Source organism: Hemitrygon akajei, chromosome 9 (assembly GCF_048418815.1).
Source record: "Hemitrygon akajei chromosome 9, sHemAka1.3, whole genome shotgun sequence".
Classification (NCBI taxonomy): Eukaryota; Metazoa; Chordata; class Chondrichthyes; order Myliobatiformes; family Dasyatidae; genus Hemitrygon; species Hemitrygon akajei.
The window spans coordinates 129,264,718-129,288,119 of record NC_133132.1 but is presented as its reverse complement, the minus strand read 5'-3'; the positions used below and the strand labels follow the sequence as shown (position 1 = coordinate 129,288,119).

General features: G+C 41.9%; 1 protein-coding gene across 2 annotated transcripts in view; it reads left to right on the top strand.

The window, feature by feature from the left end:
* Window positions 1-1,669: 1,669 nt before the first annotated feature.
* Window positions 1,670-23,402, top strand: part of mfsd2b (MFSD2 lysolipid transporter B, sphingolipid) — a 100,951-nt gene continuing 79,218 nt past the window's right edge. For both annotated transcript variants that reach the window (XR_012100302.1, XM_073056960.1), the window contains exons 1-3: window positions 1,670-1,993; window positions 18,252-18,377; window positions 22,774-22,898. Coding sequence is in view for 1 of the 2 variants with exons in the window: in XM_073056960.1 (XP_072913061.1) it covers window positions 1,892-1,993; window positions 18,252-18,377; window positions 22,774-22,898 (353 nt within the window). In the remaining variant the exon portion in view is untranslated. The remainder of the gene's footprint in view (window positions 1,994-18,251; window positions 18,378-22,773; window positions 22,899-23,402) is intronic.

Genomic DNA, 23,402 nt, shown 5'->3' with positions numbered 1-23,402 from the left:
TCTGTACTCACTAGAATTCAGAAGGATGAGGGGATCTCATTGGAACTTTTCAAATGTTGAAAGGCCTAGACAGAGTAGATGTGGAAAGGATGTTTCCCATGGTGGGAGAGTCTAGGACAAGAGGGCACAGCCTCAGGATAGAGGGGCACCCTTTCAAAAAGGGTGGTGGATTTGTGGAACTTGTTGCCACATGCAGCTGTGGAGGCCAGGTCATTGGGTGTATTTAAGGTAGAGATTGATAGGTTCTTGATGGGACATGGCAACAAAGGTTATGGGGAGGAGGCCGAGAAATGGGGTTGAGGAAAAAATAGGTTGAGGTTGACGGTCTGTCTCTCTGGAATTTAATAGCTGGCATGTCCCACTTAAAGTTTCATGTCCACCCCGCTAACTGGTGGTCTTGGTTTGGTGCCAGGATTTAATGAACACCTGAACCGAGGTTTGGTGCTCAATTGTCAGCTCAACTTTGGATTCTTGTCTAGGGTCTGGTTTAGAACCCTGTCTTCATTTCAGTCTCCTATTGTGTCTCATTTCTAGTCTTGGATACTCATGCACTTTAGTCCTAACCATTCTCCCCCAGGTCTCTCGCCACAGAAGAGTCAGCAATTCTAAAAGTCAGTCCCCACCTCACCAGATTTGCACCCAGTTCTCTGTTATCCAGTTAGATTAGAAAGATAGGCCCTTGTTTTTCACTCAGCTGGAGGACAATGAGGCCATTACTAATATGGTGAGCTTCATCATGCTAGTCGGCACTGAAACTTGGGCCTTTGGTTGAAATCACTGCATCTGTGCTATCATATTGCAGATGTAAGAGGAGATGAATTACTGAGGATAACTAAATTTGTTAAGGATACTCCATGCTCCCTCTCAATTGACAAGAGTTAAGGGCAACGTGAGATCAAAAGTGGTCACATATGATGATTATATGTGAACCTTTGCAATAACTTCCCTCTGTGGTTAGCGGAAACATAATTTTTTTTTTGGAAAGATTGAAACAATCTTTGAGATTCTCTGGCATTCCTTCTCATCCCTGGGGTCTGGAATGAGACTATGAATTTGTGTCTAACCTTCCTCTCCACTGAGTTTTAAAATCTCAGCAGGTCTTGATATTTTTCAAAGGCAATATGATCTTTTCAACTTGTTCTGTGGTGACAGTGAGACAGGATCATTTGCTGTGACATGGAGTCCTAGGTGAGTGTCATGGACAGGAATTCTTTCGAATGGCTCCAACCTTAAGCTCCTCTTCATTCTCAGTTCTCTGTGTGATAGAACCTTGGGTATTTGGGCCAGAGATGGCCTTGAGAGTGCAGAAGAATTGAGACCTGATCATCTACAGCATATTATAGGAGGACAATACAGATTATAGATAGACCTTGTGTACCCCAGACAAAGACTATGCCTTTTATGCAGTGTGCTTAACAGATGGACACAGAACTTGTGCTATACAATTGGTGGGTGAAATATGCTGAGGAAGAAAGTGAGGTACTATGGAGAGACAATGACTATACAAATGGTGAACAGCATCTCTTATTGGTGGCAATGTGTATTAAAGGTATTTATAGATTGAGATTCTGTATAATGGCCAGATGGGTAATATGTATTTTAGGCGGACAATTTAAAAGAAAGATTAGGTAGAATTACCCGATAACGTATACGATGTGTGTTATAGGAATCGTGCAGCGGCCGACATTGTTTATCACAAACGATCATTGTGTACTATAGACGAACAGTGTATGTAATAGGCAGCGTTTATAAAAGGTGGCAAGTGTGTGTTTACCTGTCATGTTGCCGGATGCCTGCGGGACTGAGCTGACCGGACCGGGTGAAGTGTAGCCGCGAGTACGGTGCAGAGGGGGGCAGGGCACTGTACCGCTGGCTGGCAGCCTCCGAATTGATGGCTAGCGGAATGATTCACGGAGAGGGAGACGCGTCCGACAGTTCCAAACAATCATTTGTAAAATATATCAACTGCGAGGGCAGCCCACAATTGGATAAGGTAAACATTTTTTTTCATCTTTCCGAAGGATCAGCCCCGGAGAGTTTACTTCAGTAAGAGTGTCAGCCGGGGCTGACATCAAGCATTTCAGTAATTGATCAGGATTTGTCTGTTCTGTTCTCCGTAAGAAACTATTCTATAACTTTTCTGAATTCGGACTTTGTTGTGATGGCTTGACTTTGATGACATAAACCTCCATATAGTCAAACCTGAGAAAACAACCATCCACGGACAAAACAAAATGTTGATTTTCCTGGATGTCAAACACTGGGGAAAACTCCAAGAAAGCATAATTATATCAACTCCTTACTTAAAAGCAGAAGCGGCTTCTAATGCAGAAGGGAGGGGTGAACTATTTCCTTCGAGAGGAAGTGAGCTCCACTTTGAGAGCAGTTGGTGGAGAAGGAGCGGCAGGAAATGTCCCGTGATTGTCCAGACTTAACTCTGGCAACACTCAGTGGGTCATACCGCGTCTGTGGAGGGAGAATTGAATGTTTCAGTAATATTCCGGCGAAGCCTGGCCCAGACTTTCGGAGATTGTGATTGTAAATTGGAACCAGGGCGAGGTGCAGTAATTGTACAAGGGGAACGGAGTCAGGCTGAGGCGCAACGACAAGGATGTTCAATGAGTCACAGTGGGGGGGGGGGGGGGGGGAAGAAAACAAATGGAAATCTGTTGTGAATAATACCTAGTCATTGCCTACATTTTCCATCCCAGCCAACATGTCTGGTGCTGCAGCTCAGAGATCTAATTCAGCTCACGCTAAGTCGCCTCATCTGGCACCATCATGTCAGCTTCCCGGTTTGTAAAATTCCTAGTCTTGTTTTCAAATCTCTCCATGTTCCCATTTCTGTACTCCTGTGGAAATTCCTCCTGTCGGTGATCCCCGCCCTCCTTCAGCCGTGGACACTCATCCACCACAGGTGGCCAGGCTCCAGAACATCTCCTGCAGCTCATCTTTTTTTCCCTGTGTTACCTGGAGAAACTGATAGTATGCTTAAGGGGCACTAGGTAGTAAGTCACAGTCGGAGTTAGCAAAAGTAGCTGAAACTAGCCTTGCATTTGCCCCAGTTTGCAACAATATGGTGAGTCCTACTTTCTGGGATCCGCCTTTGAAACTTCAGCGAGTTTCAGACTTCAAGGCAGGAGAGGAGAACGTAAAGTCTGAGGCCTGCTTTGTGATGGATAGCACTGAATTAGTCACTGCACTTCGTCACTGGACTGCAGAAAATGTGGAACCCTTTCGATGGGGATTCCATAGCATTGCTTTGAGAAATTGTGACAGGGATCCTGCATCTGGACAGATCACATAGGGCCAGAGCTCCATTGACTTCAATGGGAATTTTAAGGACGTAGGTTAGGAGACAAAATGGAGTACCATATTTGGATTGACAGTCAATAATGAATGGGATGCGACTGGAATCCGTGCTGGGGCCCCAATTATCTATATAAAAACAGGTTTAGATAAAGTGACCAAGTGTACTGCATAAATATGTTGATGATAAAAGGAAACACGAGGAAATCTGCAGATGCTGCAAATTCAAGCAACAACACACACAAAATGCTGGTGGAACGCAGCAGGCCAGGCAGCATCTATAGGGAGAAGCACTGTCGATGTTTCGGGCCGAGACCCTTCGTCAGGACTAACTGAAAGGAAAGATAGTAAGAGATTTGAAAGTAGGAGGGGGAGGGGAAAATGTGAAATGATAGGAGAAGACCGGAGGGGGTGGGGTAAAGCTGAGAGCCGGAAAGGTGATTGGCAAAAGTGATACACAGCTGGAGAAGGGAAAGGATCATGGGACAGGAGGCCTAGGGAGAAAGAAAGGGGGAGGAGAGCACCAGAGGGAGATTGAGAACAGGCAGAGTGATGGGCAAAGAGAGAGAAAAATAAGGAAGAGGGGGGAAAAAAACTAAATCTATCAGGGATGGGGTAAGAAGGGGAGGAGGGGCATTAACGGAAGTTAGAGAGGTCAATGTTCATGCCATCAGGTTGGAGGCTACCCAGCTGGTATATAAGGCGTTGTTCCTCCAACCTGAGTGTGGCTTCATCTTGACAGTAGAGGAGGCCATGGGTAGACATATCAAAATGGGAATGGGACGTGGAATTAAAATGTGTGGCCACTGGGAGATCCTGCTTTCTCTGACGGACCGAGCGTAGGTGTTCAGCGAATTGGTCTCCCAGTCTGCGTCGGGTCTCACCAGTATATAAAAGGCCACACCGGGAGCACCGGACGCAGTAAACCACACCAGCCGACTCACAGGTGAAGTGTTGCCTCACCTGGAAGGACTGTCTGGGGCCCTGAATGGTGGTGAGGGAGGAAGTGTAAGGGCAGGGGTAGCACTTGTCCTGAATGGTGGTGAGGATGATGGGTTAGCACACAGTGAGGACTATACAACAAGTCTGTAAGCCAAAGGTTCCTATCCTGGGGTCCACCGACCCCTCAGTTAATGGTAGGGGTCCATGGCATAAAAAAGGTTGGGAACCCCAGCTGTAAAGGGATGTACATAGATTAAATGAGTGGCTAAGAAAGTAAAATGCGAGCAAGCGAGAGGTTATTTACTTTGCTAAGAAAGAATTAGAAGGAAATTGGAGTATTCTGATTTACAGGGACTATAGCGGACTATTAATGAATTGGGTGGCAGTTTGGAGATACATCTCTACCAAATGCACTCCTTCCCTCCGTTAGCCTGCAGGTCACCCCTGGGAAAGGCGTAGCACCTGTTTAGCACCTTAGCACCCTTCCCGTGCCCCCCCCCCCCCCCCCCCACCGCAATCAGGGTCATGTGAAGCAATGGGAGCAGGTGGCGGATGGTGATATGAGCAGCTGTTGTATATCACGTCCTAATTACTGACGCCACACAGTCAACCTCTAAAGATTAGTGATAATGGCCAGAGTCACCCATTTCGCAATGACACTGCCCAGAAGAAAGCAATGGCAAACTACTTCTGTGGAAAAGTTTGCCAAGAGCAATCATGGCCGTGGAAACACCATGATCGTCTACATCATATGACACAGCACATAATGATGACGATGATGATTAATGAATATATTCATGTTCAAAATAGTGCAGAGAAGGTTCACAAGTTTGATTTCTGGAAAGAAGGTGTCAGATATGAAGAGAAGATAAACAAATTGAGCATTTACCCACTGGAGTCTAGAGGAATGAGAAGTAATCTTATTGAAATACATACAGGAGATTGTCAGGGTATTGACAGGGTGAATGTGGCAAGCTCCCCACCCCCCAGCACCCATCTCCCCCCCCCCCCCCCAGTGGGGCTACCTTTGAACTAGAGAGCATAATTTCAGAATAAGCTGTCATCCATTTAAAATAGAGGTGGGAAAGAATTCTTTGGTACTCATTACAGAAAGAGCTTTGGAGTCAGAATCATGAAATACATTCAAGGCAGAAATTTGCAACCAAGCATAATTAAATAGATAAGACATAACATAACTTTTGAATGTACAAAATATAGTGCAGATATTGGTGATTGGAAAGAATACAACGACAATAGTATTACCAAGACAATTAATAAGAGGCACGAATAAGAATTTTGGAAACAAACTCAAATTCAATAGAAAACACTTAATGATTTTATTGGAGAAAATGATTATGGTTATATTAAATAATGATTTTATGGCAGTACTTATAATAGAGAAAACGGATGACATGCTGGATAGCCTAAGGCATGCAATTATAAACTGGGGACATGGAGATCAAATTAAATGTAAAGAACAAAATAATGGTAATGAAAAAAAATAATGACAATAAAGAGTTACAAAACCCCTGGACTAGATGGCTTCAATTCATGGATCTTTAAGAAAGCAATAGGGAACACTGCAGATGTCCAATATTTAATTTTACATTACGGTCTCTGTCAAAAGCCTTTCCTTTGTTTTTGTAAATGCTTGACATTCTTTGAAGAAGATGAGAGAGAAAAACAGAATATAGACATTAGCCAAGGATACCTGTAGGAGTCCCATGGAGTCCAATAAATGGATGCAGATCTCCCTGATTTCCAAAGCTTTTTCACCAAAATTCCTTGGATTTCCATTTAATCATGTGCAAGCCTTGCAGCCTTAGTGAATAAAAAGAAATAGTTATAGACAAAAGGAATGTTTATTTTAAGTTCCTTTTAAATTTACTTCTATATAATTGTTGTTGTGTTTTCAATCATTTTATTTAAAAATGTATTTTTCATTTTTAATAGGCTTGAGTCTTTGTCACAAACAAATTCTCAGTGGCAGCCAGTAAGCCTAGAATTAGGGCCTTATTGATTGGCAAGGCAGCCGTAGAGGCAGAACCAGTCAGAAATCTATTGGAAAAAAGTTGATGGAAAATACAACCTATTAAAAGATTACATGATTGGGCAAATTGGGTAAACAGATCTCAAGTATAGGCAAATATGAGTTCATCCATTTTGGAAATAAGTATGTTAGAACAGAGTACTTTCAAAATGGCTTACAAAATAAAAACAGCGGAATTGCATAGGTCTTTAGAGTGTCATGGTCAAGTAGACAAGGTATTCAAAAAATAATAAAAGGAAAGTTGACTCTTAAACTAGGTGGAAGTTAAGTTCCAACTATTCAAAGCCTTGATTAAATGACAGTTCTGGAAGGATATATTGGGCTTAGGGGGTACAGCATATGTAGATTTACCAGATTTATAGTAGGACTCCAAGTGTTAAATTAATGGAAGAAATGAAACATTTTTGGGTTATATTTGCTCAAATATTCTGAAAATGTTAAGGGCACAGTTTAGATAAACAAAGGAGAAATTAATTCTGCCATAATAAATAGAAGGTGTTCAAAATGCTCAGTGGGTTAAGCAGTATTTGTAAAGTAAAATACAGAATTAGCATTCAGGATGATTCTGCTTGTACTCAGGTTCATTTCTGACTTCTAGTGTTGAATGTGTGGAATTTTCACAATTTCACTGTGACAGTGTGGGGTTGTTTCAGCACACACAATTCCTCCTATATTCCTAAAACATGTAGGTTAATAGGTTAATTAGTCACTATAACTTAACCCTAGTATGTGGATAAGTAGAAACTGGGTTGGGAAGGTGTGTGATTAAGGGAGAAAGTTGCAGGAATGCAGGGAGAAAAAACTGACTCGTATATAGATGGTTGTAGTTGGAAGGTTAATTGGTATAAACTTGGTGGTCTGAGTTGTTGTATTGCTCTAAGTCTCCAGCTCCAGGTAGAAGGAGGTGAATGAGAATGGATGGGAGAGCAAAGTAGTGTTGGAATAGGGGGATATTATACACATCAGTCATTCAAAATCGGAAATACAAGAGAATATTGGAATTACTCAGCAGATCAGGTAGCATCTGAGGTGTCAGGATAACCTAGTTGCAATTCAGGTCAATTTCATCAGAAATGGTTAGTTCTGATGCAAGTAGATAACCTGGTTATCTGAAACTGTTGTAGCCTCTGTTAAGTGTTGGGTTGTAACTTGCCTGGTCAGGAGATCTCTTCCTTGAGTTCATATTTGAATTCAAGTTTAACTATTATTCAACTATACATGAATATAACCAAAAGAAACAGTGTACTTCCAGGACCAAGATGCAAAACACATTACTTACAGCACATAGCACATAACACAAATAGCACATATGGTTACAATTTCCGAAAAACATACAGTCACAAAGAAAACTAAAATAATATAGCCCAAATCCTTGAGTGGTATGACTGTAGATTGATGGTAGGTTGTCCTGGTCAAACTTGTTTTCCACCAAGTGAACACCAAAGGGCAAGTAGCAAGTGAATACTGGAGTTCATTATTGGAGTATTGTAAAAAACTAAGCTTGTCAATCTTAGAGTGAGGTGGAGAGTTAAAGTGACAGGCAGCTGGAAACTCAGGATCACCTTTGAGGGCTGCTGTTTCAGAATCAGAATCAGAATCAGATTTATTATCACTGACTTGTATGATGTGAAGGTTGTTACATATGAACTCTTCTCGGGCTTCCAGCCAGGTACAGGTGTCGATTTTAACTGACGTTTTGATGATAAACTCCTCCATCTTTATCAGGGACGATGCCAAGGCATGACTAGTCCGGTGCTATATATACTCAACTTCCATCATCCGTCCCTCCTGATTGGTTAGTCCTCAACCAATCAGGTTTCTGCTGTCCCACCATGTTTAAAAATGTATTCCACTTCTTACTGGGAGCAAGACCTTCATCCTTTGTTAAAGTTCTTATTCTCTATAGTCTTATTCAATGGCTTCCTTCACCAGGCGGTCCCAAAAGCCATTGGCGTGGCACAGTAATTTTGTGTGTCAAAGTCAATCCTGTGGTCATTGCATATGCCGTGTTCTGCTACCGCTGATTTCTTTGGGTAAGCTAAATGGATACATCTCCTATGCTCCTTGTTACGATTTCTGGCCACACGAGGCCAGTACTACTGTTTCGTGCCAATGGCTTTTGAGACCGCTTGGTGAAATAAGACTAGAGAACAATAATATTAACAAAGTCAAAGGTCTCAGACCACATAAAAACTGGAATACAATTTTAAACATGGTGGGACAGCAGAAATCTGATTGGTTGAAGACTAACTAATCAGAGGGATGGACAACAGGAGATGTGTATATATGCCACTGGACTAGATGTGCCTAGGCATCATCCTTGATGAAGGTGGCAGAGATGATCTTTGAAACATTGGTTAAAATCAGACCTGTACCCAGCAGGAAGCCTGAGAAGAGTTTATGCGTCATATAAGCTGGGAAAGCGCCAAAACCTTTTTCATCAAATTTGTTATTTTACGACAACCACTATGATGAGTTGTGATGAAAGTCATCAAACTGAAATGTTAACTGATTTTTCTCTCCACTGATAGACAATAGGTGCAGAAGTAGACCATTCGGCCCTTAGAGCCCGCACCGCCATTTTGAGATCATGGCTGATCAACTACTATCAATACCCGGTTCCTGCCTTGTCCCCATATCCCTTGATTCCCCTATCCATAAGATACCTATCTAGCTCCTTCTTGAAAGCATCCAGAGAATTGGCCTCCACTACCTCCCGAGGCAGTGCATTCCAGACCCCCACAACTCTCTGGGAGAAGAAGTTTTTCCTTAACCCTGTCCTAAATGACCTACCCCTTATTCTCAAACCATGCCCTCTGGTACTGGACTCTCCTAGCATCTGGAACATATTTCCTGCCTCTATCTTGTCCAATCCCTTAATAATCTTATATGTTTCAATCAGATCCCCTCTCAATCTCCTTAATTCCAGCGTGTACAAGCCCAATCTCTCTAACCTCTCTGCGTAAGACAGTCCAGACATCCCAGGAATTAACCTCGTGAATCTACGCTGCACTTCCTCTACAGCCAGGATGTCCTTCCTTAACCCTGAAGACCAAAACTGTACACAATACTCCAGGTGTGGTCTCACCAGGGCTCTGTACAAATGCAAGAGGATTTCCTTGCTCTTGTACTCAATTCCCTTTGTAATAAAGGCCAACATTCCATTCGCCTTCTTCACTGCCTGCTGCACTTGCTCATTCACCTTCAGTGACTGATGAACAAGGACTCCGAGATCTCTTTGTATTTCTCCCTTACCCAACTCTACACCGTTCAGATAATAATTCTCCTTCCTGTTCTTACTCCCAAAGTGGATAACCTCACACTTATTCACATTAAACGCCATCTGCCAAGTATCTGCCCACTCACCCAGCCTATCCAAGTCACCCTGAATTCTCCTAACATCCTCATCACATGTCACACTGCCACCCAGCTTAGTATCATCAGCAAATTTGCTGATGTTATTTTCTATGCCTTCATCCAAATCAATAACGTAAATGGTAAACAGCTGTGGTCCCAATACCGAGCCCTGTGGCACCCCACTAGTCACCACCTGCCATTCCGAGAAACACCCATTCACCGCTACCCTTTGCTTTCTATCTGCCAACCAGTTTTCTATCCATGTCAATGCCTTCCCCCTGATGCCCTGAGCTTTGATTTTACCCACCAATCTTCTATGTGGGACCTTATCAAATGCCTTCTGAAAATCGAGGTACACTACATCCACTGGATCTCCCCCATCTAACTTCCTGGTTACATCCTTGAAAAACTCCAACAGATTAGTCAAGCATGATTTACCCTTGGTAAATCCATGCTGGCTCGGCCCAATCCTATCACTGCTATCTAGATATGCCACTATTTCATCCTTAATAATGGACTCTAGCATCACCGATGTCAGGCTGACAGGTCGATAGTTCTCTGTTTTCTCCCTCCCTCCTTTCTTAAAAAGTGGGGTAACATTAGCCATTCTCCAATCCTCAGGAACTGATCCTGAATCTAAGGAACATTGGAAAATGATTACCAATGCATCCGCAATTTCCAGGGCCACCTCCTTTAGTACCCTAGGGTGCAGACCATCTGGACCTGGGGATTTGTCAGCCTTCAGTCCCATCAGTCTTCTCATCACCGTTTCCTTCCGAATGTCAATCTGTTTCATTTCCTCTGTTACCCTATGTCCTTGGCCCATCCATACATCTGGGAGATTGCTTGTGTCTTCCTTAGTGAAAACAGATCTAAAGGACTCATTAAGTTCTTCTGCCATTTCTCTGTTTCCCATAACAATTTCACCCAATTCATTCTTCAAGGGCCCAACATTGTTCTTAACTATCTTCTTTCTCTTCACATACCTAAAAAAGCTTTTGCTATCTTCCTTTATATTCCTGGCTAGCTTGTGTTCGTACCTCATTTTTTCTCCCCGTATTGTCTTTTTAGTTAAGTTCTGTTGTTCCTTAAAAACTTCCCAATCATCTGTCCTCCCACTCACCTTAGCTCTGTCATATTTCCTCTTTTTTTAATGCTATGCAATCTCTGACTTCCTTTGTCAACCACTGTGGCCCCTTTCCCCCCTTTGAATCCTTCCTTCTCTGGGGGATGAACTGATTTTGCACCTTGTGCATTATTCCCAAGAATACCTGCCATTGCTGTTCCACTGTCTTTTCTGCTAGGCTATCCGTCCAGTCAACTTTGGCCAGCTCCTCCCTCATGGCTCCATAGTTTCCCCTGTTCATCTGCAACACTGACACCTCCGAGCTGCCCTTATCCTTCTCAAATTGCAGATAAAAGCTTATCATATTATGATCACTACCTCCTAATGGCTCCTTTACTGCAAGATCGCTTATCAAATCCTGTTCATTACATAACACTAGATCCAGAATAGTCTTGTCCCTGGTCGGCTCTCGTACAAGCTGTTCCAAGAATGCATCCCGTAGGCACTCTACAAACTCCCTATCCTGGGGTCCAGCACCAACCTGATTCTCCCAGTTCACCTGCATGTTGAAATCCCCCATAACTACTGCGACATTACCTTTGCCACATGTCAATGTTAACTCCCTATTCAACTTGCACCCAATATCCATGCCACTGTTTGGTGGCCTGTAGACAACACCCATTTGGGTCCTTTTGCCCTTACTGTTCCTCAGTTCTATCCACACAGACTCTACTTCTCCTGACCTTATGTCTCCCCTTGCAAAGGACTGAATCTCATTCCTCACCAACAGGGCCACCCCACCCCCTCTGCCCACATTTCTGTCCCTACGATAGCACGTATACACTTGTACATTCATTTCCCAGGTCTGATCTCCCTGCAGCCATGTCGCCGTTATCCCAACAACATCATAGTTACCCATTCGCACCTGGGCTTCAAGCTCATCCACCTTATTTCTGACACTTCGTGCATTCAGATATATAGAATTTTTAACCCATTTCTCCTCTCTCTGTTTGAATCGCTGCCTATTGTGCTTAACCCAGCTCCCCGAACTCCCATCGGGCTATACGCCCCTAGAATTTTGTTGTCCTTCCTAAATTTACTTATTCTTTCAACACATTTAACTCCATGTTCTGTCAGACCATCCCTCTGTACATGAGTCCTCCTTATCACTTGTTCTGCCCCACCTTCCTCTACTACACACTTAATATTCCGGAACCATGTAGTCCCCACCTGTCCTTTATTCTTCCTCTTGCTATCCTCTCTCACATTCTGGATCCCCACTCCCTGCAAATTCAGTTTAAACCCCCCCAAGAAGCACTAGCAAACTTCCCTGCAAGAATGTTAGTACTGCTCCAGTTCAGGTGTAAACTGTCCCTTCGGAACAGATCCCACCTTCCCTGGAACCAAGCCCAATTATCTACAAACCTGAAGCCCTCCCTCCTGCACCATCCTCTCAGCCACGTATTAATCTTTATAATCCTTCTGTTCCTTGCCTCACTCGCACGTGGCACAGGTAGCAATCCTGAGATTGTTACCCTGGAGGTCCTGCTCTTCAGCTTCGCACCTAACTCCCTGAACTCCCTACGCAGGACCCCCTCACTCATCCTACCCACATCATTGGTCCCTACATGGACCACGGCATCTGGATTCTTGCCCTCCCTCTCGAGAATATTGCCTGGCCTGTTAGTACTTACAGAATTTCCTTTTATCAGTCCAGATTTCCAGCACGTCTGTTTTGTTTTTCATTAACTAGTTCTGTTGTTTGGAGAGTCTAGATCTGGGAAGATGTGGGATAGTAGGGTTAGGTTAGGCTCAGGTTTTTCAGAGATGAATTTGGAAACACTCCCTCATATTGCAGATGGCAGAACTTTTGAACTCACACACAAATGGAAGTTGATGCTGGGCCAGTTGTTAATTTTGAAGAAGGTCATACATTCAAGCAGGAGTTGCCCATTTAGTCCCTTTCATTTATTCCACTGTTCAATCTCAAGACCATAAGATACAAGAGCAGAATTAGGCCATTTTGCTCTGCCATTTCATCATGGCTGATACAATTTTCCTTTCAGCCCCAATCTCCTGCCCTCTCCTCATATCCCTTCATGCCCTGACCAATCAAGAATCTGCCTTAAATATACATAAAGACAGCCTCCACAGCTGCCTGTGGCAAAGAATTGCACAGATACACCACCCTTTGGCTAACGAAATTCCTCCTCATCTCTGCACTAAAAGGATGCCCCTCTAATCTGAGGCCTCTGATCTTGGACACTCCCAGCACAGGAAACATCCTCTTCACATCCACTCTATCAAGGCCTTTCACCATTCGGTAGGTCATCAGTTCATCAAATCATCATTGGCCTTTTACCTTAGCACCACTTATCCATATTCCATGTTTGCCTTAATATCCAGAATTCTGTTGAGCTTTGGAGATGCTGGAGGTCTGGAGCAACATACGTAAAATGTTGGATCCTGAGGAAGGGTCTTGGCCAAAATGTAGCCTGTTCATTTCCTTCCATTAATGATCCCTTCCTTGCTGATTTCCTCCAGCATTTTGTGGTGTGTTATGTCTGTTGAGCTCTGCCCTTCTGGGTGTAGAGATTTCTTAAGACCATAAGATATATGAGGAGAAGTCTGCTCCACTATTCAATTATAGTTGATCCTCTTTTCTCCTCCTCAGCCCCATTTCCCGGCCTACTCCCCATGACTTTTGATGCCATGCCCAATCAAGAACCCATCAAGCTCTGCTGTAAATACACCCAATGACCTGGTCTCCACCACTGCCTGTGGTAATAACTTCCACAAATTCACCACCCTCTGGCTAAAGAATTTTCTCTGCATCACTGTTTCAAATGGACACCCCTCTATCCTGAGGCTGTGCTCTCTTGTCTTAGACTCCCCTACTATGGGAAATATCCTTTCCACGTCTACTCTGTATAGACCTTTCAACTATCCACCTGGATGATAAAGTCTCTTCTTATCTGAGTCCTGATTGGTGTACTCCTTATTTTAAGGTTTTGACCGATGATTCTAGATATCCAAGTCAACACATACATTGTCCTTATACTTACCCTGTCAATCGCTGTATGTTTCCGTGTGAGCACCTCTTATTCTTCTAAATTCTAGAGAGTCTAGGTGTTGTCTGCTTAATCTCTCAACTTTGGACAATTTCCCGAAACTGCTCTGGTGAATCTGATGGGTGCGTGGAATGCACTGCCAGCAACAGTGGTAGAGGTGGATACAACAGGGTCTTTTAAGAGACTCTTGGATAGGTACATGGAGCTTAGAAAAATAGAGGCTATACGGTAATGAAATTCTAGGCAATTCTAGAGTAGGTTACATGGTCAGCACCACATTGTGGGCTGAAGAACCTGTAATGTGCTGTAGATTTTCTATGTTTCTATGTTCTATGTTTCTTAATCTTTGCTGCACTCATTCTAAGATAAGAAAATTCTTGAGGAAGACACTACCAATACACAAGATTCTTGGAAGACACGTTTATTCTTCTTTTCTTCAAATGCCCTTGGAAAGAAGGCCACCATACTCTTTGTTTCCCTCTCCTCCTGTTACACCTCCATTTTAACTTTAAGTAATTCATGATGCTTTTAAAATTTCTTCCATGAAGGTACATGATTGCACATTTTTTCCCATTATGTTTCATCCGCCAAGTCCTGGTCTGAAATTGAAAAATTACTGTTAATCAAAATAATTGGAAGAAACAGGAAGCATGGTATATGGAGTTTTGACAGGGATTAGCTCATTGACTAGTGGAGTAGGATTGAGGGCCCACTCTCATTCCTATCATTTTTATCCACATTCAGACTTGGGCATAAATTCTACATCCATAAAGGCCAAGGGCCAATAAATTTTCTAAGTCATTCAATTTTCTTTCCTGTGACTGAAACTCGTGTATGATTTCTAAAGGTACTAATATGTTCTAATGTTGAAAAGGATCTTGATTGGGATGAGGTCGAAGTAGAGCCGGCCTGTGTGCTGGACAATGTGGAGATTAAGGAAGAAGTACTGGATCTTCTTAAAAACATTAAGATTGATAAATCCTCAGGGCCGGATATGATACACCCCAGGTTGTTGTGGGAATTGAGAGAAGAGATCGCAGGAGCATTAGCTATGATCTTTGAATCCTCTTTGGCTGCAGGGGAAGTGCCGGAGGACTGGAGAATGGCAAATGTAGTTCCCTTGTTTAAAAAAGGTAATAGGGAGAAACCTGGGAACTATAGACTGGTGAGTCTTACGTCAGTGGTCTGCAAACTACTGGAAAGGATTCTTAAGGATAGGATCTACGAGCATTTGGAGAAGTACAGTCTACTCTTGGATAGTCAACATGGCTTTGTGAAGGGAAGATCATGCCTCATGAGCCTGTTGAGTTTTTTGAAGAGGTAACAAAAGAAATTGATGAGGGTAGGGCAGTGGATGTGGTCTACATGGACTTTAGCAAGGCATTTGACAAGGTCCCTCACGAGAGACTCATCCAGAAAGTCATGAGGCATGGGATAAGTGGAACCTTGGCTGTTTGGATAAAAAATTGGCTTAAAGGAAGAAAGCAGATGGTAGTTGTGGAAGGAAAGTATTCTGCCTGGAGGTCGGTAACTAGTGGAGTGCCACAGGGATCTGTTCTGGGACTCCTGCTATTTATGATTTTAATAAATGACCTGGATGTAGAAGCAGAAGGATGGGTGAGTAAATTTGCGGATGACACGAAGATTGGAGGAGTTGTGGATGGAGCTGTAGGTTGTCGAAGGTTACAAGAAGATATAGACAGGCTGCAGAGTAGGGCAGAAAAATGGCAGATGGAGTGCAATCCGGACAAGTGTGAGGTCAAAGTGTGAGCGATTTTGGAAGGACAAACCAGAAGACTGAGTACAGGATTAATGATCAGTTACTTAAGAGTGTGGATGAACAAAGGGATCTTGGAGTTCAAATCCATGTATCCCTCAAGGTTGCTGCGCAGGTTGATAGGGTAGTTAAGAAGGCCTATGGGATGCTAGGCTTCATTAACGGGGGATTGAGTTCAAGAGTAGAGAGGTCATGTTGCAACTCTACAAATCTCTGGTGACACCTCACTTAGAGTATTGTGTTCAGTTCCGGTCACCTCATTATAGGAAGGATGTGGAAGCTATGGAGAGGGTGCAGAGGAGACTTACCAGGATGTTGCCTGGTTTGGAGAACAAGTCATATGAAGCAAGGTTAGCAGAGCTGGGACTTTTCTCTTTGTAGCGTAGAAGAATGAGAGGGGACTTGATAGAGGTTTACAAGATTATGAGAGGCATAGATAGGGTGGATAGTCAGTACCTGTTTCCCAGGGCACCAATAGCAAACACCAGAGGGCATATGTACAAAATTAAGGGAGGGAAGTTTAGGGGAGACATCAGGGGTAAGTTTTTTTTACACAGAGGGTTGTGAGTGCCTGGAATGACTTGCCAGGGATGGTGGTGGAGGCTAAAACATTAGGGCTATTTAAGAGGCTCTTGGACAGGCACATGGATGAAAGAAAAGTAGAGGGTTATGGGGTAGTGAGGGTTTAGTACTTTTTTTAAAGGATTATATGGGTCAGCACAACATGGAGGGCTGAAGGGCCTGTACTGTGCTGTAGTGTTCTATGGTTGTACGGAAACTTCATCTTTAATAAAGACCATAATAGAATAAGGATTCCCAAATTGGGGTCCATGACATAAACAAGGTTGGGAACCCTTGTCATAGAGTCAAGTTATACAATAGAGACTTTATCCATTGCCAAGTTTTTGTTTATCCACCCTAATCCCATTTCCCCTCATGAGGATGCTATTCTTCTATGTCTTGCCTATTAAAGTGTCTGTCAAAATTCCTCTTAAACATAGTAATTTTACATGATTTCCTATCTCTTCTGCTGGTGCGTTCCAGATGTCAAATATTCTGTGTAATAAGGAAACTCCTTACTGCTCAGATCCTCTTTAAAACCCCTTTCACTCACCTTAAACATACACCCTCTTGTTTTTGTTATCCTTACCATGGGAAAGAAGATTTAGGATGTTTACCCTTTCAAGTCACCTCCCAACCTCCTTCTCTCAGAGAGATGAAGCCCAGCCTAGCAAAACTCTGCACATTAACTAAGGTCTTTCAGATCAGACAACATCCTGGTGAATTTCCTCTGCTTTCACTCTAACACAAGCACACACTTGAATTAGAATCATAACCTAATTCAGATAGATTTATATGGTGAGATATGATTTTAATTCCTAATGACAATTTTTAGAAAAATTGTGTTGTTTCCAGTATTTGCTCCTCATGGATGTGACAGCTCAAAAAAGCTTTTTGCCAACTGAATGACTGAGCTCAGCTGCAGTGCTACAGGAATTGTTTATAACAGACTAAGGGAAGACCATATATATTGATTGTATTTTTCTAGCCTGCAGTCATGGAATGGAACCATATCTTATCGAATAACTGTGCTTTTCTCTTGTCATTCCTTTCATTCTATTACCCTTTAACCGCAACTGAAGAAAAAAAGCTCATGTGATCATTTTTATTCCTGTAGTTGACAATGTATATATTCAGAATGTCTCCAAATGCTTTAGACCCAATAAATTATTTTTGATCGGAAGTCACTTTTGAAATAGCAGTGACTAAATGTGGCATACCTACAAACAGAAATGGAGAAATGACTCTGTTTATATAATGATAATTGCTAATTTTATATAAAAATAAATATTATTCATAACAAATACTCATTTACAGGAACGAACTATGCAATGCCTTTTTATTCTTCATAGACATTGTGTTCTATTACCTTTCTTAAAACTCTTGCCACTCAAGTGGCCCACTGAAGTGGTATATTGCTACAATAATTGAGGGCTTCTATACCCAAGCCAGCCTCTCGCTGTCAAGCAGAAGAAGAAGCCTGTACCATGGTCTTCCCCACCTTGCCCTTCCGGTGGCGGCACCAGGCTTCAGTGTGTCCCTCAGCATGTGCTCCATTGCCTGCTCCATGCCAGTCAGCAGCATTAATCTACAGGCATCTCTCTGTGCTGACAAACCAACAAGTTCTTGGTGGACCAGGATTATGAACCAAATATTGGTGAGCGCATAATGTATACATCCTTGGTAGTCTTTGAAAAATAGCTGTAGGTCCTTTTGATTCTACCTTACAGTACAAGCAGGTACTGACTCAATGATACAGCACTAGTCTAGATTTTTATGTTCAAGGTTTTACAAACCGCGCACATATATACTGAATGGTGCAGTCGATGAAAACTGAAATTAATTAGAATTGTTTGAACCTGGCTGAGGTGAACTTTAGTTAGCCTAAGTGGGGTGATGAATTCTGACTTAATGCAACAGTGAGAAAAAAAGAAAATGACATCTTCTTTGTCCTTTTTAGGATGGTTTTATAGTATTTTGATGGTTTCAGAGTATGTTGAAATAAACAAGATGCATTTTAAGCAATGCATTTACTTTGAATTGTTTATCGTTTATGAAAAGATGTTTGATCAGTTTCCAAATTGTGGATATTGTAATAATGATATGTGTCTGCTTTAGGCCAAAACTTCGAGAAGATTGTCTACACGCAGCAAGATATATTTTGCAATTGGAGGCGCTCCGTATGAGGTGGTTGGTACCACAATAGGCTTCTTCCTGCAAATCTATCTACTTGATGTAGCTCAGGTGAGTATATTTAGAGAAGGATAGACTTGCATAAAATAATTATTGAAAATAACTGCATTTTATCCTTTTAGGAACAAGTAACAATTGATATTACTAATGGAAGTTGCCAGCAGTCACAGTGGGGTTATATTTAGTTCAAAAGTTGAACCAGAGAGTTCATTCACTGTCTCTAAATCAGTGTGACATAAATTGACAAAGGTTCACATTGTGACTGAAACCATGGCCACAAAACCCTAGTTCTAATGTACAAATTGATTGAAAATTCATTCTTTACAGAGTCAGCAGTATACTATTCAATCCAATGAACTGTTTGTCATCCTTTTGGAAAGAATATATTTATTGAGCCAAACAAGTAGCAATACAATTGGATGATTCTAATTCAGTTGAAACAAGTGCAGCTGCTGTAGTGGAAACAAAAATGAAACAACACAGATCCTTCCATTAAAACAAAGACCTAACAGTCGGGCACTTCAGCCAATTGAGAAGTACAGTTCTATATTTATTTTATAATCAAATTGACAGTGAGTGATTTAAAATATATTAAAGACCTTGAAGTCCATGAACTCACTGGAGATGCAGAAGTTGCAATCAATAGTAAATCAATGGGACTGCATTCTATTCAGACTTGGTACGTGTTATATTAAAAACAGTCTTGGATTGGGAACCCGTCTGATCAGCAATTTGCTAAAAGGATTTATAATATTCTTTGCTCCACAGTAGAAAAGCAGCTCTTATATTTGTATGCGTCATGTCTCTTCAAACAACTCCATCATATTTGCTCATTCTGACCATTTATGTAACCACAAAGATGGTCATAGCAATGTTGCAAGGCAAAATAAAAAGCTGATTTCCCCCTTCCCTCTCTCAAGTCCACCACTTGGAGGAGTTCTTTATTTACTGAGCATGCATCAGAATGCCCTATATTCTCTCCATGTATTGCAAGCTGTGCTTTAGGTGACAAATATCATTGAATTTAGCTTTTAGCCTTCTCACAAGATGTTGCTATTTTACAAAATGCAAGTCTAAAACCAGATTTTGTCATTAAGGACAGAGGAACATGTGAGTAAGGATGTAAGAATCAGGAGAAGTCGGCTCAGCCCCTTATGCTAGCTCCGTCAGCCAAAAAATCATGGCTGATTAAATTTTGGTCTTAGCACCGGTTGCCCATGCCCTCCCCATACCGACTGGTTCCATTCTTGCTTCAGTGATGTTATCTTGACATCTCCCTGGCGTAGAGAATTCCAGAGATTCACAGCCCTCAAAGGGAACTTATTCCTCTTCACTTCCATCTGAAATGGTTGATAGACTAATTTTGAAATGACACTTCATAATGTTTGATACCTCACTGGGGGAAATATTCTCTCCGCACTCTCCTTCAGAATCTTACACTTCTCATTGAGGTCATTGTGCTCATTTTCTAAGCACAAGTGTGCATGGATTCAATCTGTTCACCCTCTCTTCTACGTCAATGATGTCATTCCAGGACTCAGACTAGTGAGTATTCTCTGCACTGGCTCCAGACAGGTATGTGCTTCCATAGAGTTAGGAACTAGGTTTCTATTCCAGATTTCCAGCATGTGCAGTGTTTTGCTTTGCAACAGGAAGCAATGCGATTGCAGCAGGACTTAAATTGGAAGAATGGGCAAAAAAGTGGCAGATGGAATACAGCATTGAGAAATGTATGATAATGCATTTTGGTAAAAGGAACAATTGTGTGGACTATTATGTAAATGGGGAGAAGGTTCAAACATCAGAGGTGCAGAGGGACTTAGGAGTCCTCATGCAAGACTCCCAGAAGGTTAATTTACAGGTTGACTCTGTGGTAACGAAGGCAAATGTAACGTTGGCATTTATTTCACAGGGAATATAACAGCAAGGAGATAATGCTGAGCCTTTATAAGACACTAGTCAGGCCACATGGAGTATTGTCAACAGTTTTAGGCCCCATATCTCAAAAATGATGTGTTGTCAATGGAGAGAGTCGAGAAGAGGTGCATGAAGATGAAGAGGTTAACATATGAGGAGTGTTTAGTAGCTATAGGCCTGTACTCACTGGAATTTAGAGGAATGTGGGGCATCTCTGAAATCTACTGAATTTTGAAAGGACTAGATAGGGTGGATGTGGAGAGGATGTTTCCTCTTGTGGGGGTATCCAGAACTACAGTACACAGCCTCAAAACTGAAGGGTGACCTTTTAGAACAGAGGTAAGGAGAAAATTTTGTATCCAGAGAGTAGTAAATCTGTGGAATGCTCTGCTACAGACTGTGGTGGAGGCAAAGTCTGTGGGTATGTTTAAGGCTGTTTCCTGATCAGGCAGGGCATCAAAGGATATGGCAAGATGGCAAGTGTATGGGGTTGAGTGGGAACCACAATCAGCCATGGTGGAATGGCAGAATAGACTTGATGGGCTGAATGGCTTAATTCTGCTCCTATGACTTATGGTCTTAAAATGAAATGTGCCAGACAAAAGCAAAACACTGCACATGCTTGAAATCTGAAATAGAAACAGAAAAGGCTACAGGACCTGTGGATGGAAAAACAGTGTTCTTAGTCTATTAGAGCTCTATCCACACATTTTGAATGTTTCCAACATTTCTTACTTCTCTTCTAATATTTATATTTTTGTGTATCTGTGCACTTGTAATGCTGCTGTGGCATTGAAATTTCCTTTGGGAATATAGATAGATAGATACTTCATTGATCCCAAAGGAAATTACAGTGTCAAAGTAACATTCCAAGTGTACAGACATTCAAATATAAGAAGAGAGGAAAGAAAGAATAAAAAAAGTAGCCTCAAACAGTCTAACAGGGGAGGGGATAATCTCTTCCCCGGCTATAGTTTGACTCATTATAGAGCCTAATGGTCGACAATAAGAATGACCTCATATCGTGCTCTAGTCTTAGCCTATTATTGAAAGTGCTCCTCTATTCAACCAAGGTGGCATACAGAGGATGAGAGATATTGTCTATAATTGTCAGGATTTTCCCATTGGGTCCTTTGTTCTGCCACAACCTCCAGTGTGACCAGTTCGACTCTTGCAACAAAGCCAGCTTTTCTAATCAGTTTTATTGGTCCTGTTGGCATCACCCATGATGACGCCGTTGCCCCAGCACATCACCTCATAGGAGATAATACCGGCGACAACAGACTAGTAGAACATGTGTAGGAGAGGCCTGCATAGTCCAAAGGACATCATTCTCCTCAGGAAGTAGGAGTGCCAGAGTGCCTAAGACTTCGCATAGTGTTGTAATAATTTTATGTATTGCACTGTACTGCTGTTGCAAAAAAAAACAATTTTCATGACAGATACATGTGTGTGATGAAAAACCTGATCTCGATATGAGCCGAGAGTGGGAAGGGGGCAGGGGGAAGGGAATCATGTTTGGAAAAAGGAAAAGGGAGACGGCAGGGAATGGAAGCACCAGAGAGACATTGTGTAAAGATCAATAAACCAATTGTTTGGAATCAAATGTGCGTGCCAGGTGTCGGTCTGGCTGTGTTTCCAGCTGCGCCAACCCCGACCCTGGCACTTCTCTGCCACCTGTCCCACATCCTTCCTGCGGCGTTCCACCCTCGTCATTTCCAACGTCCTTTGCTCCTGCCAGATTTACAAACTCGCTCTGCACTCCACCTTGACAAATACAGTACTGTGCAAAGTCTTGGACACTTCCAAACTTTGAGTCACTGCAAGCATGAAGGACAATAACATGAACACCTTCGCCTTCAGTTCTTCACCTTAGTTACTTTCATTGCACCATTTATGCAAGCTCTGCAAAACCTTTGTTGATCTAAGTGTGTTCTTTCATGTAAAAATTGTGTAAAACTCATGATTAATTGATTTTTTTTCTCATATGATGCTCATCTGATGTCATGTGCTTGTGATGATGCTGCAGTTAACCCTTTCATTACACCCGTGCATGGATGTACTTGTGCATATAAAAATGAACTTGACTTTGACTTTGTTAATAAAGAGTCAAAAACATCACCAGATAGGAACCTCAGATAGAAAATTAACACGAGAAAGCTGAAGTCACCCATGTTAGCAAGAATAAATTTTGTCTGAGAGGGGATATATTACGTCAAAAACATTACTAGACCCAAAAACTTTGAGTCCATTTAAGCCCTATCTAAAAAAAGTGTTATTTTTCCAATTTCCCTTGTGGCCTGAGTGAGTGTTGAGCTTCTGTAATGTACCAGTGCTCACTGTAATAGCATTGAAGTCACTACCATTTAGGATCCTTGGGGACATCAGAAAAGGAAGTTATTAGTCTTCCACTCTAAATTGAAAGCACAGAAGTGAATAGCAAGACACTTGCTCAGCCAGACTCCTTTCTTATGTTATATTAGTTGTAAGAATGTTTTCTTCTCATTCCTTTTCTCATTTTTGATTTCAGATAGCTCCATTTCAAGCTTCCTTAGTACTGTTCATTGGAAGAGCCTGGGATGCTATTACAGATCCAGCCATTGGATATTTAATCAGTAAAAGCAAGTGGACAAAGATCGGAAGATTAATGCCTTGGTCAGTAAGCTTTATAGATATTTTAAAAGGCGTGTATGCAAGGGATTTGCAATGTTTTGGGATCAAACCCCAGACGTCACTACCATTGTGATGATCACTGAATCAAAGATGCAACTAACAGGCCAATTTTACCTCACATCTGGTGGGAACTCGATGGATGAGACTGCCCAAAGTTAGTAAATGTTATTAAAAAAGGCTATATTTATCTTTCAACAAGTTCTAAGCAGACTTGCTATAATTATCTAGAATATCAAAAGTTAAGAATGATTAATCTTAACTTTTGAAAGGAATTTACAGATTAGACTGAAAAGTACTTTAGTCTTCTGATGAGAGTGTCTGTAACATCATAACACCTTGAAATCAGAGCCAGTTTTAGAAATGAAATTAGGGAACAATTATTCTCCCAAAAGTGTGTATAGAACTCTCGCCAATAAAACACAACAAATCTGAGGTAGGAAGATTTTTCCCAGACATGAGAAATGCAGCACATAGGTCAAGTTATGA